Raw genomic sequence first — 19,855 nt, 5'->3', positions numbered from 1 at the left:
GGCCCATCACATATAAGTAAAAATACATGTCCAGAAAATAGGTAAAAATGAGAGGCAATTGCTTCCTGTACCATATCACTGCACCCGATCCCAGCGGAAAAGACGAAACTGTCCTTAAAAAAAATTTCCGAAATATGTGTTCTGGATATTCTTTTCCGGAACGAAATTTTATATTACGGATTTTTTTATCCGAAATGGATTTTTTATTTTTGTTTCCGGATTTTCATTTCCAAAACACAATTATTTCTTTTGTGGATTTTTTTTCCGGAATGTATTATTTTTCAATTCCGGATTTTTTTGTCCGAAATAGAATTTTAATTTTTGTTTCTGGATTTTTATTTCCGAAACTTAATAATTACTTCCGGATTTATTTTTCCGGAATATATTATTTTCAATTCCGGATTTTTATTTCCGGAATTAAGGGCATTTTTGGAAATTAAAAAAATATGTTGGGTGCAGGTTAAAAATGATTGGTTGCAGGGAGCATTTGCCAAAATGAGATTCAATAACATTAATAACTTTGGCTGTTTCTTCCTGCACCCTAACAAAATTTCTTTCTGCACCCCATTATTTTTGAAGAAGACTATTTTACCCTTTTAAAAATGACTTATGGATTGCTTTTTCTGAAATATTTTTGGAACATATTTTTTTGAATATATTTTATTAATTCCGAATTTATCAATCCAAAAATAAATAAAAAAATGTGTTCTGGAAAGGATGATTTTTTTTTTCTTCCAGATTTTCTAATTCAAAAACACCCTTTGCTTACAGAACTTCTGTTTCAAAAATATTTTTGCTTACATAACCCCTATTTTGGAATTATCCAAAACTATGATATTTTCAGTATTTCAAAGTATGTAGGGTCCAGGAAGAAAAATGTGGGGTGCATGAAAAAAAACTCCCAATAACTTACTATAAACACATACTTGAACGTTGAAGAAAACCAAAACGGATGACTAGATATCATTAAGAACAAAAGTATCTTTAATACAAGTCTTATTTAGTCCTGGTAAAAAAAAAATATTATTATGTAAGTTTCTAATATTTATATTTTAGACTTGTATATATAGTTTCTTGATGTGTCCAAAAATATGATCAAATTAACTTGTATAATTGATCTGTTAAATTTATGAAAACATGTTATAATCTATTTTAATAAAATCATGATGAAACACTAATTTTTAAAATAAAGAGACAATACGTGATTGATCTTTATGATACTATTTTTAAGTCAAAATAAGATGTATGTGGAAATAGAATGTGTCACAAGTCCTATGCTAGAGGGAATTCACCTCCTTTAAAACACTTATTTTTTTTTTATAATTTTTCATATTCTTTAATAATTCCATTTTTTTTCCTCCATGGTTGGAATAAAAGAGAGCATAAGTAATCCTAATAGCTTTTGAAGCTGTAAATGGATTGATTTTAGAGTCTGAATTAAAGAATCTTATCCATTGGACCATCTTTCACGCTTCTACCAATCACATGATATTGTATTCCACGTGTTTTTTTGAAAAGTGACATGAATATAAAACAACCACATTATTATTAGTTACTTCTGAATCTTTCAGTGGTTACACTGTCAATTTTTCTGCTCTTCAATGAAATTCTTTCGTTGAATTATACTTATATGAAAATAAATTTAAGATCTTTAAATCTTAAATATAACTTTGAATTATAAAGATAAAAAATTATTTTCCTTTATAGAAAGAAAATGATTAGAATGAGTGTTGAAAATTTCACAATAATAAATAAAAATATTTTAGTAACTATCTCACTTTATAAACTGATTTTTATAAGATTGAGTTAATATCATTTCTTAATAAAATATCAGAGTCATTTTAATCTTATCCTAACGAGTGTTTGTAGACATGCGCGAGTTAGTATCCTTTAACATTTTATATAATATATAAATAAATGCAAATTTCGTCATTTTTATGAGATTAAAGTATAATTTAAAACAATAATAATTTTTAAAAAAAAACTAAATATCACTTTATATACAAAAGAAATTAATTCTAATTTACAAATTGAATATCTAAAATTTAAATAAATAAAAAAATCCTACTCGCTATACACGAATAAAAAAAAATTTAATCCTAATTTCAATTATTTAAGTTAGCTTTAGTGCTTGAGACTTAGAAAAAGATAAAAAAAGTTTGCAAATGGATTACTACAGATGGGTAGATATGAGATCACATCACTTGTCATTATAGCTGGCGATTCACACAGTAGTCATCTGTACGGAAAAAATATCTAAGAAAATGAAAAAAATAAAATAAAATATGGAAATACTCGTTTTGGAAAACAATATAAAAAGAGTGTTTACTTCTCCTATCTACATTCCAAAGTGAGCAATAGCAGCCAGAAATTGGGAAACATAAACACACACACTTTCTTAGGTAAGCCTTCATCATCTTCCCTTTTACACCTTCATTTTCATTCCTTGCAAATCAACAAGCTTTCTCTTTCTTTTCCCTTTTCCCTTTTCCTTTTGCACATCTCTTCATTTCTTGCTTCTTCTCCAAGATCTATCATAATTTATACCTCTAACGTGTCAAACCAAAACCCCAACATACCGTACATGCAAATATATTTCGTTTTGTTCAGTCTCTGACACTCGTATGATACAGAGATATGTGAGTTTGTTGGGTTGGAATTTGGATGATTATGGCGAGAAGGAAGATAGCGATGAAGAAGATCGAGAACATAAACGCGAGGCAAGTGACATTTTCGAAGAGGAGAAAAGGTCTCTTCAAGAAGGCTCAGGAACTGTCAACTCTTTGTGACGCTCAGATTGCTCTCATAGTCATTTCCGCCACCAGCAAGCTCTTCGAGTACGCCACTTCAAGGTATTTCTATCTTTTCTTTTTCTTCTATCATTTTTTATATTTTATCTCTATTATATTTTCTTTATTCAAAAAATGTTTCTCATATTCTCCTAAACAGTCAAACAAAATATGAAAACACTACTTTAATTTCATGGCAATGACCAAAAATCAATGCTGATATTTTATCAAAGACAGTATTGAAAGATATGAATTTCTTTCATAGAACTGATCCACTACAAGAAATATGATTATCAACAATACAATTAATTATACCAGTACACACGTTTTATATAGAGAGAATAAAACCTGGTAGTGCCTGCAATGGCAACAGATGAAAATTGTAGAAGGTTGAAAAATACATCAAGTACATAGCTTACTTCAATTAATAAAATTTAAGTGAAATATCGTTTTTACAACTAAATTAAAACTATTTCGGCAAAATAATAATAATTACAAATTTTGTATTATAGTTTTTAATTATGATATTATGTGATTTTTTTAATTGGTAAGAAAATTAAAATTATAAATATAAAAATTATAAAAGTGATTCACAACATGTGATTTTTAATTGACAATTTTTTATTATAAAGTGTTGAACAATTTTATAATAAAAATATAAAATTTATTTATAATGAAAGAATAAATATTTGGTTTAATTCAGTCGGAATTTTATATCAAATAAAAATCAACTCAAATTAAATAAAATTTGTTTTTTATACTTAGTTGGAGTGACTTTCTATTAAAAATATCCAAAGTGAAATTGAATACCCTATGTTCAGAAGACTTTACTTAACCATACGTAAAAGGTTTAAACTTAGGAATCATAAGACTTTACTTAACCATGATTTTTTTACTTAAGGATTAATCTTGGAGCTTTGCATGAGAATTTCTTGCCAGTGGTTTCACTTGAAGTTATATTCGATCTTCTGGTCTCTTAAATTGAAACATTTTTTATTTAATCGATTTCACTTTCTTAAGACAGTTCGGATTTTCTTGACCATCCCTAAAGTGAGTTACATTTATTATGTTTTTTCTTGCTGATAAAAAAAGTTATCAGATATTAAAATAGTACAAAATTAAGCTGAACAAAATGCACAAATCTATATATATTTATATAGTTAGTCTAATCTTTTATAGCACAAGATTCGTGTAAGACATGAAACTTCAAGTACATAAATAACTATCTAAAGATGATGTAGGAAGTATAATGAAGGATACCAAATACCTATTAGTACAACGTAAATTCTTTAGTATCCTTGAGTATACCTACATCTTTTATTTCCTATTTCTACAACATTTACTATGAAAGTGAGTATTCTTGAGTATACCTACATATTCTTAGTCTATTTTTGGGAAGATTCATCGTAATGAGTAAATGTTTCTCTTCTAATATAAGTTATATGGTTTTTAGAACTAGGTGCAGGAAGAAGAATGTTTGGTTAATCGAGTTGAATTACATATATAGTGGTTTTACTTAGGGTTGTGAAGATTGTTTTGTATAAGAATTGGAGGATCTTGAAGTGTTCATTTTATTGATTTAATTCTTTATTAATAAAAAAATTATGAAAGTGGATGACTATAATGTGTTGCGAAATTATAATGTGGAAATTTGAATCTTAATGTAAATGTTGTGAAGAAAGATATGTTCTACTATCTTTAAGTAGTTTTTTTTATGATTATTTTGTACTTATGTAGTAAAACATAAATATTTTTTAGAAAGATTATATGATTATTAATTATTTATACTTTTAGTAGTATAAATATAAAATAATTCTCTATTGTATATATTTTTTACATTATTATTTTGTTGTGTATAGGTTGAAACACCTTTTTATATATATTATTATTTTATTGTATAGTTTAAAAAATTTCTTGAATGAGAATTGAATGCAAATCAGTTGAAGTAAAAATGATTACAGAAACAAGTGTTTATAGTTTTGAAATTGTCCTTGTCATTTTCAGCATGCAACAAATATTTGAAAGGCGAAATCGGCATTCTGGTGTTCAAGGATCAGACATTTCATCTACTGCACAACAGGTATAATAACTACTTTTACTTTCTAACAATCATTAACTGATGAAACCTAAAGACCTCTGTTTCTCAGAGATAATTGAATATTTTACTGCAATCAAAAAAGTAAGTTCACTAGAGTACTCCTACTGTTTTGCCTCTTTTTTTTTTTTCCTGGTGTCTTGGTTTGTCTGAGATTTTAATATATAAATTTGTTTTTAAGAGTTTTTTTTAATCGGCAAAAAATAAGAAATGTAATATAAAGAAGTGTTTCAACTCTTATACACGACACATCACATCTGAAAGCACCCTAAAAAAGAAAGAAAAACTTGCCAATACATACTGACTTCTATATCCTCACAAAATCAACGTTTTACTACCATATTAATGCAAGTATTCGAACATTGGACTCAATCGGAAAAAGAAAAAATTGCTCTTAGAGTCTTGTTTTTTAACCTAGACCATGATTGCATTGGGTCAGAGCAAAGATTTCACTTGCACTCACTTTTGTTTGGTTAATCACAATCTCATTTCTATGTTTCCAAATGCATACCCACACTCCTTTTCACAACTTATTGTCTTTTTTGCTAAGTCAAGGATAATGAAGTTGTTAGAAGTGTTCCTTTAGAGCAAAGTGATTTACAAATTTAACCTAAATCCCAACAATTCCAAACAACACTCATAACCTGACAAGTTAAGAGAGAAGTTGTGAGGACGATTCCTCCTCGATCTCACATAAAACACATAATGAAATGTTGTTTTCAAGAGTCTAACGTTATTGATTTGATTTGTCTAATAATTCTATCTAGTGGAACAAGTATTGTTGTTTCTCATGGTCATTTGGTGTCACATGATTCTATATATTTCATGTCACTTCTTTATCTATTGTCCCATGGATAGCTTGGAAGTGAGTCTTTTGACATGCTGCACAAGGAAATAGTAGATAAGACTCATGAACTGAGGTATGCAATCACTGCAACTACTTTAATTTAGACTTAGATATACAAAAAAAATATACATTCATTGAGATATGATTTGCATAAATGCTTCTTTAATGCAGTCGGTTGAATGGGAAAGAGTTGCAAGGATTGACAATACAAGAACTGCACAAACTGGAGGAACTTCTCCTCAGACGTTGGACCACTATTTCAAAAATTAAGGTTTATCCCAAATTATTTGTACTCTAAGTTCATCATAGTTCTTTCCCCTTATGGGATGAAATCTAGAACTTAATTGTACATCTAAAAGTTAGAGAAAGATGTGAGAATAAAAAGAGTGAACTTAATTTTTCTTGTTTTAAAATGTCAAATATAATGAAGTATTTTATAGGTGTTTATGGAAAGATATAGACTTTCTTCTAGAATTTTCTATATTACAAAGTTTCTCTAATTAAATTTTCAGTATAAATTTTTCTATACCTTTTTTTTAATTAAAACTCTATCATAAAATTTTCTACATCCTTCTTTAATTAAAAACTTTTTAGATTTTCCCATCAGAAACTAAAGAATTATTTTAAATATTTCTTTATTTTAAATTATAATCACAATAAAGTAAACTTTGTACTTGTAAATTGTGCATGCTTTTCACATAGAATACTAATTAATTGAAGTGTTGATTTCAGGATGAAAAAATTACACAAGAGATCAACAGCCTTAAAACTAAGGTAATAGCTCACGTACATTTCAAATCCCATATGTTTTTGTGATATCATTCGTATTTCTGTCAAATAAATTTGTATCTTGAAATATATCAAACATTCGAAACCAACGGATACTGCATATTCAGTTATTCACCCGAAACTTCACACTTCATTACATTTCTGATTCACAAACAGATAGAGACCGATGTGATAGAAAATAAGCTAAAAGTATATTGTTTATTCGTCCTAATGATAGTTAAAAAGTAATCAAAAGGCATATAACTTTGAATTTTGCGATTTTTATGTGATAAATTTTAAATGATTCTGATATTATGTTTAATTTAACTTCATAAAACCAACTTATAAAGTGAGGTCTTTATCTAATTATAAAGAATGAAATATTTTAATTTTGAGTTGAAAAAGAATTTTTGTTTGTTTTGTTTGTTTATAATAATGCAGCATGTTGGCAATTTTTTCATGAATCTTTATTCACTGAACCTTTTTCTGCAATGTATTTGGCAACTAATTTGCTTGTGAAGGAAGCCGAACTTACAGAAGAGAACCAGAAATTGAAGCAGGTGATAGGCTCTTCAAAACCTAGCTCATTATTGAGGAGCTTTCTGACACAGATATCGTACTTTGAAACTTACTTAGCAATAATCAATATCAGTATTTTAATAGAACTTTTATGAACAGAAGTTGGTTCCAGAACAAAGGCAATGTTATGAGTCAATTACCAGCAGTTCATCTGATTTTCCTCCAGACAATGGCCCTTCTGACACATCTCTCAATTTGGGGTTAGTTTACACTTCATTTCATCCTTCTATAACAGTCAGATACAACATGTTTTCGTCTTTTAGAATAGATTGTAATTAACATCTCAACATGTTTGATCACACGATCTGGGAGATTACAAAATTTATGGAATGCTTCATTCTGGTGCTACTTCAGAAGCTCCTTTTCATTTGTGATTATCTTAATTTCTATGTTCATGCAGGCTGCGTTTATTTGAATGAAACAGAAATATTGGTTCAGAGGATCATAGTGAGAAGTGAACAGATTAGCTTTCCATTTCTGTATGAAACACAAGATCAGTGTTGTTTTTTGGAATTTAAAACAATTTGCTTTTGATAGTAGCAGCTGAAAATATTCACAGCTGGGGCAACTTATTTTGTAACCTAAACAGAACATTGCACTTGTCATTATGCCAAACGTGGCAGCTTAAATAGATAGGAATGGTTATTTATAAATCTAAAAATTCAGAACAGACAAAAAAGAAATCTTCTGGTTTGTTTTTACTTTTAATAAATTGAAGATAAATAAATACTATTTTGTTTCGTTCATAATTCTTAAAAGTTGAAATGATATAAAAATTAGTATAGTTTGTTTATAATAATAAGAAAAATATAACTAAAATATATAAAATACCGTGGAAATATTTAATTTTTGAACAATATTCTATAACCCATTAAACAGTTTATAGCTACATCATATACAGTATCTGTAAACAAGTTTTTTTTTTATATACAGTATATATACATAATATTTGTTTGAGTAAAAAATATTAATAACTATCGAAACGAGAATCACGTGTCTGAGTTTTCATAAATGAGCACGTCTCTGACATTAATGCATACAGAAAGGCAAACCTAAATGCACGTCCAATATTAAATTCTAAGGCAGCTTCTCTACTTACTTTTTTCAGAGTATGTCCCTTAATTAATAAATAACAAAAAACGCAAAAACTAAAATTAATTACAGTCATGTATAAACCAAAAACATGAACGCAAATTTCACACTTTACTTTGGCTTAAGCTTTTTTTTTTTTTATGTTTGCTTTTATATTAAGGTCCATGATATGTGTACATCTTCAAATTCCTGTAAAAAAAATGACAAAAAAAAAACCTTGAGTTGCTTTAGTTGGATACATGCATGTTTTTGACACTATAAACGTTTTACTATAGATGCATGTGGATAATTGAACCAAGAATTATGGTGGCTCCTCCTTTTAACTTTGTCTCTTAGTATACCACTTGTTTAGTGCTATGCTTCGGTGCATATGTCATGCTTCAGACTTCAAAATGTGTGTTTTTTTTTCAAACCTGTCTATTTAATTAATAATTTTTTGTGTCACGTTTAAATAATGAAGTCTCATTTGTGTTGGGTCTGTGTATATGCAATTTCTATTAAGAAGTGAACTTTAAGCCTAACTCAACTCTATAAAACCGGTTCATAGGATTGAGGTATGCACTCACTTATATATAATGAATTTTCCTCATCTCTAGTCGATGTGGGATCTCCAACAATTTTCTCTCTTATTCAACTTTTACAATGAGTCAAAATATTCTTGGATGAGTCAAAATTGAAAAGAAAAAAAATAACATGTAAAAGAAAAATGATAAATTGACTAATCAACCTCTTTTTTTCTCTCATCTGATTTGAGTTTCTCTTATTTTTTAAGTTTTTTCTCTTCTTTCATTGATAATTTTGGAATCGGAGAGTGTGATGATAGATACAAAAGAATGATGATTTTACCAAAGAATAGAGTTTTTTTGAAATGAAATAGAGAAAATATTTAAAATGATGGTTACTTTACTTGATATGTGAGATTTGATGTGAGAATCAAATGAGAGTGAAAGTATGTTATCTCTCTTTCGATTGCTTCCTTCAAATAAGATTATTAAGGAAAGAGTGATAAGTTAATTTGCATATAAAAACTCCCTTAACATTAATTTAAAAAATTAAAAAAATAATTTTATTTTTTAAATAATTTATATGAAATGACTTAACATTTGTGTAAAAAAAAAGAGAATTCCTCTTTTATATAATAATAATAATAATAAAAAGCAACATTTGTAATTCCCATTAACTAAATTTGAATCAAAACTCACCGTTTTTTTTATTTAGATTGTAATAAAAGTTTCCAAAATCAGATAAAAAATAACTAATGAAAAATATTGAATTGGATTTTATTTGATTTTTAATCAAATCCACTAATAAACAACCTTAATAAAATTTTAGAGAGATAGTTTAATAGTTATATAAAAATAAAGGTAATACATGCATACATGTACACTATAATCAAAATACAAGAATATAACTTTATGAATTGGTATTAACAATTTTACATGAAAAATTAAAATTTAATTATTAAATGAAAATTTTATATTATCATCATTATTTATATACAATTTTTTAAAAATTAAACAACAATAATGGCTAAAATAGTCAAATACTTCTATATTTTTTTAGTATTATGTCAATTTTAATTTATATAAATAAAGTAAAAAAATTAGATTAATATGAAATTATTTATATAATTTTTATATAAAAGGAATTTCCAAATTAACTGTGCATTTAATAACAAATATGATATATGTACTATAGAATTGAATGATAGAATAGTAGGTCAAAATTACATAACATTTTATTTCTTCTCCACCATGCTATATATGTCGGAATTAATAGGTGGTTTTAAATAAAAATACAAAATTATATATACTAATAAAAAAATTGGTATATACATTTTATATTTTCAAAGTAATAAAATTTAATTTTAAATATTTAACTTAATTCAATTAATTTACATTCCTAAATTATACAAATGAGTTTAAGTTTTATATATTACAAGAATAAATTGTTTATAATATTAACTAATTAAATACAATCTTAAACCCAGTTCTTGATACATTTATTTGGTGATGTCATTTTTTTTATTCTATAGTAAGAATGAATGAAAATTTTCCACGAAAAATATTTATGCGATTATACCCTTGTCCATTATATTTTTTTGAAGTAGTATTCTTTCCTCTTCACTGACATTTTTCACCTTTATTTTAATTTGAAATTTTCTTCTATTCCACTGTAATTAGACTTTTGGGAGATTGAGAGTGAATTCCCATCATAAACAAGGAAGAATATTAATTGATGTAACTCTATCGCGAAACAAGGAAGAATATTAATTGATGTAACTCTATCGCGAAAGAAAGAGTAACTTAAATAATATTTGGAATTGATTGTACAATTATTGATACGTTCTTAGTCTCTTTCCTTATTCTTTCTTTTGTCTTTGTTTGGGTGGACCTTAAAAATGTACTCCAATGCTAGTGTATATTATAAAGTTGATAAAAACATATTTATTTATTTATAGTATTTAGTTATGGATTTTTACTGTGATGATAAAATCAATCAAATTTAAGTTGTTAACTGATTTATAGCATGATTCATAATTTATAAGGATATATTGGTATGATCTCATCTAAATTTAGTAATAACCATAATTCTTAATTTTTTTTTTAATTATTATTGTTATTTATTGAACACGTTTAATATATATATATATATATATATATATATTAATGACGGTCGGTTATATCGAATATTAGGATTTCTCCGTTCTCAGTTTAAAAAATAATACGCAAATAGAAATATTTTGAGTAAGAGGAAATGTTTTGAAGGATGAATAGTTGAGTAATAAAAAAAGTATTTATATATAGTTGAAGCTAAGTTGTTCGTCCAAAAGTAGTAAAAGGTAGATATTGTGGAAGAAGCCTGTAAAAATGCGTGGATTGATGTGTCAGTGAGTACGATAATAAATGTTGAGATAACTTTGTCTTCCCTGCATCCATCTTTCTTTCTCAGGTTAGGTTTCTTCTTCTTAACTTCTTCTTCTCTTTTTCTTCTTCTCTTTTTCTTCTTCTCTTTTTCTTCTTCTCTTTCGCCCCCATTTACCTAGGGTTCCTTCTGCTCTTTCGCCTTCCACCACAATCCTTTTCTCAGCATCTTAACAATCACTTTCTTTTCCTCTCTTACACGCAATTTTCGCCAAACCATCTATTTTAAAACCCAAATTACTAATCTTTTTATTTCCTTTTCTCAATCTTTTTATTTCATGTGAAACTTGATGAGTCTCAGAAGCAATAAAGCCAGAATTGTATGGTCTTGCTGATCGCTGTTGACCAAAATGGTGAGGAAGAAGATACCGATCAAGAAGATCGTGAACGTGACTGCGAGGCAGGTCACATTTTCAAAGAGGAAGAGTGGGCTTTTGAAGAAGGCACGTGAGCTTTCTCTTCTCTGTGATGCTGAGATTGCTCTCATGGTCTTTTCACCTGGTGGCAAACTCTTCGACTATGCAAGTTCAAGGTACTTTCTTCTTCCCACGCACACTTCCCCATGTTCGAGTTCACCACACACAGATCAATTCACCTGTTTCTTTCAATTCAAATTTTATCATTCCTTAATTTGTAATAATGTCTCTAGGGTTTAGGGTTCACTCCACATGGATTTTGTTTCAAATGTTATCATCATGTTTGGATTGCTGTTTCAGAGTGTAAACAAGGAAAAAAACTCGAAACAAAATTGTATGCTTTGTGTAAACCTTGTTCTTAACATTCATGATTCATCCCATGCACATGCGGATTGGTGTTCCTTAGTGTAACATTGTTAAAATTGGTTTCTGCATACACTAGTATACAAAAGTTCATTTATATCATTTTTCTAAGTGTTGTTTTGAAGAAACTTTACAAAAATTTCATGAGTCATTTTAGTTGTATAAACTAGTAGTAATTGCTGTCATATATCAGTAGTATTTGTTTTTCTAACTTCACTTTTTTTCATGAAATTATTAATGGAACTGTTTAATATATACTTTATTCACACCCTCTTTGAACTGTTTAAGGTATGATTTATGGATTATATATTGGAAATATAGGTAATTGTGTAGTGGAATGTAAGTATGTAGGGAATGATGAGTTGATTATGCTGCTACTGTATGTAGTGAAGTGGTTGTATATTTGCATGAATCAGTAGGGATTGAAAGGGGTCTTTATCAACTAGTATTCATTTTGTGATTTTAAAATACAAAAAGTATTCTAGACAAAATTTGTTGTGCATGTTAAGAAATGGACTTTAAGTCTAACTCAACCCCATAAAACCGGTTCATAGGATTGAGGTTTGCACCCACTTATATACAATGAAAGACTCTAATCTCTAGTCGATGTGGAATCTCCATCACACCCCCTCACGCTGAGAGTGATAGATAGAAGCTCGTGCATATGAGTGGTGACCTGATAAACCTAACAAATATTCGATAGGATAGACTCGAAAATGACTTTGATACCATATTAAAGAAAAAGAAAGAATAGGATAAATCCCTTGTGTATATTGAATACATAGGGTTATGTTTATATAGGTAAAGAAACATATGGGCTAAGCCCATTACATAAATATGAAATATATAACCATATCTATAATATCTCATAATATCAAATAATATCTAATTATATCTAATAATATCTAACAATCATCACTGTAAAGAAATTTGTATATTTTGGGAAAAAATCCAAAATGCAATTATGTTCAATTATTAATACACGAGTAATTTTAACATGAGAGAAAAATCAAGTGTAATTTAAACACTATTATTAGTTGTATTGATATTTTATTAATAAGGTATTTATTGATAATGTTGTAACAAGATGACAAGAATTAGTATTATTGATATTTTATTAATAAGATATTTATTGATAATGTTGTAACTAGATGATAAGAGAGTGGGTGCGGGTATGATTACTACGTACATTCTATTTTTTAGATAAAAATTTATATTTATATCCAATTGTCTCATTAAATATTTAAAAAAAAATATAAAAAAACTTGATTTTATTAAGTGTTTAAGGATAAAAAGATACATATTTTTTTTTCTAAAGTATCAAATAATAATTATATAAATATTAAATAATTATTCAAAAAAGTTAAACTCAACAAATGGCTTACTTAGAAATTTCTTACTTTACCTAATAAGTTAAATATGTTTTAGTAGTTTGAAAAGGAAATACATATGAAGTCGTGGATAATGTGAATATGAATATATTCATTTCTATCGTCGTGCCAATTTAAAAAATCAGATATTACTTATAATTATATCCAACCTTATTATAATTCTCCATTAAAATTGGGATGACTTTAGACAATACCAAAAAAATGGATTGATTTTTCATCTCTAATTGTTACTTTATGGGTCTTTTATAGAGTTAATTCATTGAGTTGAGTTATATGATTGAAATACTGATCATGAAAAACAGCATTAATTACATTAAACTCTAAGTTTATAGCTTTGGTTTTTAATTGTTTGATCAGAGTGTGAAAGAAACTATAAAAAAGTGTATCAAAACTGAACTCATAAACCATATTGATATATTGTATAAGTTTAAGATCAAATTAAGTTAGGATAAAGTCACTAAGAATAATTTCAAAGCTATGCATTTACAAATTTAATCAAGAACAGGTCAATTATTGGCTGGAGATCTGATAACCACAAAGTTAATTAATCTTTGGCTGAAGAGAGGTATTATCATTTCTTTCTTTATATATCAGCTTAATGATCAAATTCCTTGAAAGGTTTGGATTAACTAAATCTGAATTTAATTTCTATAGATTGTTGGTATAATTTTTTTACAATATTAATTAATTAAAAATTTGGGTTGATGTAACTTTTAATTAGTTATTATACATTTTCACTGGAAAATTATTGGTGCAAAGTTTTTTCTTGAGTAAAATAGTGAACTCCCAAAATTAGCCTAAGAATCGGCCAAGAGGAGATAGAAAATTTTATTATAAATATGATGTATTTAGTGGAACAAATTTAAAAGGAAATAAAGGAAGGATACTGAAAAAAATTGTATCATCAGCTAACAAAAAATTATATTAGATATAATTATTAGAAAAAATAAGTTATTAGGAGTTTATGATTGAATGACAGTATTATATGTATTATTTATATTTTATACATTTGTTATCAAATTTTCCAATTAAAGGTGGATATATTTATGTAAATTTTCATAATAGATATTTGATCTCATATATAGTTTAAACAGAAAACATAAAAAAATCCAAGTTCTTTTCTAGCCCTAAAGAAATTAACGTGCAACCTTTTTTTCGTTATTTGAAGTATGCAGAAAATAACAGAAAGACATATTTTACGGTCAGAGTTTAACCAAGACAAACTAGACCAGTTACCTCCCACGGAACAGGTACTTTTTTGTTTTTATTTTTTATTCCACCAGTGGAGTTTTATTGTGCATTCAAGGATTTGAATAGCAAAAAAAATCAATATTCATGATTCTGAATATTATAGAAACAGGATGGTATGATTATGTGATTGAAGGAGTGAAGGTAAGAGAAAAAAAAAACATATTGATTATCGTCTCTACAAGAAGAGTGCAAGACTATAGGAAAGACAAGACAAAGAGTATCTACTTCAGAAGAAGACGTTGATAGTCTATTCCAGAGTTGATTGTCTAACACTCAATAGCGTAGATGGTTTAACACTAAGTAGACGTTGATCATCAAATCCTTTGTAGACTGTCTAATATTAAGTAGATGCTAATTGTCTATAATCATGTGTAGACCGTCTAACCCTGTGTAGATTGTCTAACACCAAGATTTGATAATCTATTATAGAGTTGATCGTCTAACACTTAATAAAATAGATGGTTTAACATTAAGTAGACGTTGATCATCAAATCCTTTGTAGACTGTCTAATATTAAGTAGACGCTAATTGTCTATAATCATGTGTAGACCGTCTAACCCTGTGTAGATTGTCTAACACCAAGATTTGATAGTCTAATCCAAAGTTGATCGTCTAACACTTAATAGAGTAGATGGTTTAACACTAAGTAGACGCTAATTGTCTATAATCATGTGTAGACCGTCTAACTCTGTATAGATTGTCTAACACCGTCTAACCCTGTGTAAATTATCTAACACCGTCTAATCCAGAGTATATTGTCTAACACAATACTAGATGCAGACCGTTTGACCTATACAATCTAACACAAACTGTCTATCCCAAAAAATAAAGTTAAGAACCCTCCTCAAACCGGGAGTACAAGTCGAACATTCCCAGAACAAATGTTGTTGAGCTAAACCGGTAGCAAGAATTTCACAAGAATATCAACAAGTTGAACTTTGATAGATGTAGGTAAAAACTTTAATAGAGCATTGTTCACCTTCACTATCACAAATGTCCCATTCTCATGTGCATATATCAGGAGAACAATTTACACCAGTGGTATTTAAGCAGCTTGAAAGATTATTTTAAGGGCATGTAACATAATCCACCTTCAACTTCAACTACCTCACTTTTTTCTTTTGTCTTTATATCCTGAATTACGCAAGATTTTGAAAAGAAGATAAGATTGTGACTAGAAGCTAATTTAGTATGTATGTTAGCAAATGTCATATTTTGTAGTAGTGTGGCTCCAATTTCTCTGGTCATTGTACAGATTAGAAGCAGTCATGCTTATTTGAAGAAGGAATTGGAAGACAGAAGTCGTGAAATGAGGTATTTCTAACAAGGAAAATGTTGATGATTTCAACACAAAAGGGTTTATTTTATGATTCCATGTATTGTAATTTTACACTTTGATCTTAGACAACTGAATGGAGAAGAACTGCAAGGATTGAGCTTCAAGGAACTACAGAAATTAGAAGGACGACTTGAGTCATCCTTGAACTGTGTTTATAAAGCCAAGGTTCATCACTCTTCTCTACCTTACACAAATTTACATTTCTGCTCACACTCTTTAACATTCAACTTCTGCTATGTCTTTCAGGTTCAAAACTTTATAAGAGATATCAATATCCTTACTCAAAAGGTAAACACCATATAAATTTTCTAATTATAGTTATACTTAGCATTTATTCAACTATGCTTCACTAAAAAATATCATATAGTAATTATGCATCATGTTAGTATAATGAATTTTATGCAGATCTGCAGAGTTTACATTAACACTCCTAGAATCTAGACATGGATTGTTTAAACAGCTTTTATATAGAATTTATTTGAGCTTCTTAAAATATATTCAGTCTCAAATTTGTTAACTTCTTTTAATATATTTTATGAATAAATTTGACATAAATTCTTGTGTGATTACCCACCACAATTTCACTTACCAACAAACAAAAACATTACTAGGTATTAGGATTTTTTTATTATGTCATAAATGTGATGTAGACTTTATTAAAGGTCAATCTTTAAATAAACAACGTCTTAGCTTTTTTAATAAAGTTTATGAGCTTTTTTAGTAAAGTTTCTTTCCATAGTATATTGTATTTATCTACAAGATTCAAACCTAATTTTTTGTTTAAAAGATCCAAATTCAATTACACTCGTATCAGCACAATCTCATTTCATTGAGATTAATTAAATTAATATGTCTAATGAAAAGTAAATCATTAGTATAAATATGATTGATTTATATCATGCATCAATAACTACTTGAATTTTTTGTTTGTATTTTGCTGGTTTGTAATGCTTTTGGATTGTAATTTTAGAAGTGTGGTTTTGGAAATTATATAAAAGTTGAGACATTTTCAAAATATTTTTTTTAATTTATTTATTCTTTGCTGAAATTTTTTTGTTGTTGAGAGTTTTAATACTTAGTAGTCACAATGTGAATATTTCACACGATAAACAAATATAAATCCAAAATTTGTATATTGAGGTATTAACAATTTAACTACTAAACACTATATTTATGTTAATTCACTGTGAATCCAATAATACATGTTAATTCAGTAACTCAACAAAATAAACTGGACAAGTATGTTAGTATACAACAAAGTAATGAATTTGATTGGTTGATTAGTTCATTTCTTTTAGACATGTTGAGCTAAGAAATGTCATATATAGTTTTGTATGGCTGTCATAATTCTTCTGCATCAATAATCTGGTTCAATGATGCTTAATTATCACTTCTCATTTCTCTAAGCAGCAAAACAAACTCATGGAAGATAACCGACTGCTAAAACAGGTAACAAATTTTCACTTCCTATATTATTAAGAAATCCAAAGTAAAATGTATTCTATGAGTGTACTCTGCTTTGGTTTTCAATGTAAATCACAGTTAACAGTCAAAAACACTTAGCTGAACTGTTTTTATTAGTATGTGATCTCTTTTACAGTTCCTCTTCTTTGTCATTGTAGAGGATAAGTTCTAGGAATGAAATTTGTTCAGTCCAGAGACATGAGCATGAACAAGAGCAATCCTTTGACACCTCCCTCACATTGGGGTAAGTTTCAATGAAGTTTTGTTTGATATGGCTTTAGAACTCATGAATGAACATTGTGAGGAACTTCATTATTTTCATGCATGTCCTTTGCAGGCTACCTTTTCCTTCTGACTCAAAATAGAGTTTCAGAGCAATGTTAGTGAGAAAAAGGAAGAGTGAATCAACAAGAAAAAGAAAAGATTCATGTATACAGAAGGTGGTCATTTCAAAGTCTCTCAGTTTTTTCTTTTCTGCTAATTTCTGTTTGTTAGCATAACAGTAATGCATTCAGCTATAATCATCTCCAAATTTGCTAGGTTAATGTATCACTTTAAACTTAAACTTTAACCTACTACTCTAAATTATTTATATATATATATATATATATAATAAAGAATAATTTTACCAATTTAACGGTTACATTATCATTTCATCAAATTTTATTAAAATTTAATATATTTTAAAAAATATATATATGCATTAATTTTAATTTATATAAATAATACAACAAATTTATATTGATGTAACATATTGTCTATATAATATAGATAAATAAAGCTTTATTTCAACGATTAGATGAAAAATGATTTAATTAAAAGATACTAATTGACCTAGAATTGGATAAATTATTTTTATTTATGTATATGTGTTTTTTTCTTTATTTAACTATGTTTGACAATTTAAATTGTGAAATTGTGAAATTGGTGAATGTAGTGTTCGAACCCTCGTCTACAAGACTTAATTAGATTATAGTAGAAAATTTGAAGTGACTTAAATATTTTAATCTGTCCTATTTTATTGTATACATAATTTTTTTAAATCTTTTATTATTGTGTATAATGGTTGATATGAGAAATATTTTTGTTTGAAATAATCAATTTTTAAATGAAAAACTATTAACATAACTTTGTTAGATTTTTTAATTGTACATTAAAATTTTGAAAATAAAACTTAATTAGAGATAAGTTATGCAAATTTTTCACATCTTATAATAAAAAATGTGAGATGAGTTAGACATTTTAATTTGTCGGAAATATATTTTATTTTAAGTTGAGATAAGTGTTTTAATATTTATTGTTATATATAATTGTTGATATAATAAATATGACTAAATTTACCTTCGTGTGAGATAATCAAATGTATAATGTTATAAATATTTTTTTTTTAATTGTAAAAAGTCATGTAGAAAAAACCAAACATGCATTGACAAGAAAATAACTAATTTAGAAAAAAAATAGTTATAATGACTAAGTTAAATATTATTTTGTAAAAGATTACATGAAAAAACACTAGGAAGGACCCATTTTACAAGTATCCAAGAATTGTAAGATTTGAATTATCGACAAAAATCAATTATACATTATAGTACAATAATGGAAAATATATTTAACTCTTTTATAAACTAGAAAATTATTGGTATGTAAAATAGTTTTTATATTGGCATCATTACACTACAAGAAAATCATCAAATAGAAACCAATTTTTAGAAACCAAAATAATTAGTTCCAATAGTAACTAAATTAGAGACCATTTTAGAAACTAAAACAAAAATTGGTTTCTAAATTAGTTTCTATTATTTTCTATTATGGTTAAATAGTTTCTAAATTGGTATCTAATTAGCAACAAAGGTTTTATCTACCAATTATTTAGTTTCTAAATTTAGTCTCTAAAACCTTGGTTGCTAATTAGAGATCAATTTAGAAACTATTTAACATTAATAGAAAATAATAGAAACTAATTTAGAAACCAATTTTTTTTTTAGTTTCCAAAATGGTCTCTAATTTAGTTACTATTACAACTAATTATTTTGGTCTCTAAAAATTGATTTCTATTTCATGATTTTCTTGGCTACTAAGATTTTACTAGATTTTGAATTAGCTTCTAATTAAAACTTAATTTAGAATTTAAAGTAGTTAGTAACTAAAAGTTTGGTAGGTGATATTAAATATCAATATAAAAACTATTTTATAAAATTTTATTGATAATAGAAACTACTTTAAATACTAATAATTTTTTTAGTTTATAAAATAGTATCTAACTTAATCACATTGACTAATTATTGGTATTAAATAATTTTCTTGTAGTGATAGTTACTCCAATATAGTTTTGGGGCCACTTTTAGATATCAACTTTGCATTTTAATAGACCAAAATATTATAATATATAAAAATATAAAAGTTAAATAGTGACTAAAATGTTTATTAATACACTTATATAAATTATTTACATTCTTAATATTAGGCTTTAACACCTTACCATTATCTTTAGTCAAAATAAAATTTCTAACATACACCCTCATGTAGAGGACATCGTG

At 27.1% G+C, this 19,855-nt stretch overlaps 2 protein-coding genes across 3 annotated transcripts; both read left to right on the top strand.

Annotated features, from left to right (window-relative positions):
- The first annotated feature begins 2,312 nt into the window (after positions 1-2,312).
- LOC137832752 (MADS-box protein JOINTLESS-like) lies at positions 2,313-7,739 on the top strand. The gene is made up of 9 exons (XM_068641085.1): positions 2,313-2,402; positions 2,634-2,852; positions 4,794-4,869; positions 5,743-5,804; positions 5,903-6,002; positions 6,464-6,505; positions 7,021-7,059; positions 7,178-7,278; positions 7,479-7,739. The coding sequence occupies exons 2-9, from the start codon at positions 2,665-2,667 to the stop codon at positions 7,495-7,497; spliced, it is 627 nt and encodes a 208-aa protein (XP_068497186.1). The 5' UTR covers positions 2,313-2,402; positions 2,634-2,664; the 3' UTR covers positions 7,498-7,739.
- Positions 7,740-11,026: 3,287 nt separating this feature from the next.
- Positions 11,027-17,910, top strand: LOC137832754 (MADS-box protein JOINTLESS-like). 2 transcript variants are annotated; one of them, XM_068641087.1, is made up of 9 exons: positions 11,027-11,122; positions 11,396-11,626; positions 14,433-14,514; positions 15,771-15,829; positions 15,920-16,019; positions 16,101-16,142; positions 17,265-17,303; positions 17,477-17,562; positions 17,656-17,910. In XM_068641087.1, exons 2-9 carry the CDS (start codon positions 11,445-11,447, stop codon positions 17,681-17,683), a joined length of 618 nt encoding a protein of 205 aa, XP_068497188.1. In that variant the 5' UTR covers positions 11,027-11,122; positions 11,396-11,444; the 3' UTR covers positions 17,684-17,910. The 2 variants fall into 2 exon arrangements, with proteins under 2 accessions (XP_068497188.1, XP_068497187.1); XM_068641086.1 differs by lacking the exon at positions 11,027-11,122 and having other exon boundaries at positions 11,178-11,626.
- Positions 17,911-19,855: the final 1,945 nt, after the last annotated feature.

Source organism: Phaseolus vulgaris, chromosome 6, assembly GCF_000499845.2.
Source record: "Phaseolus vulgaris cultivar G19833 chromosome 6, P. vulgaris v2.0, whole genome shotgun sequence".
Lineage (NCBI taxonomy): Eukaryota > Viridiplantae > Streptophyta > Magnoliopsida > Fabales > Fabaceae > Phaseolus > Phaseolus vulgaris.
Note: the sequence above shows the minus strand (reverse complement) of the source record. Positions and strands in the feature narration are given on the sequence as shown.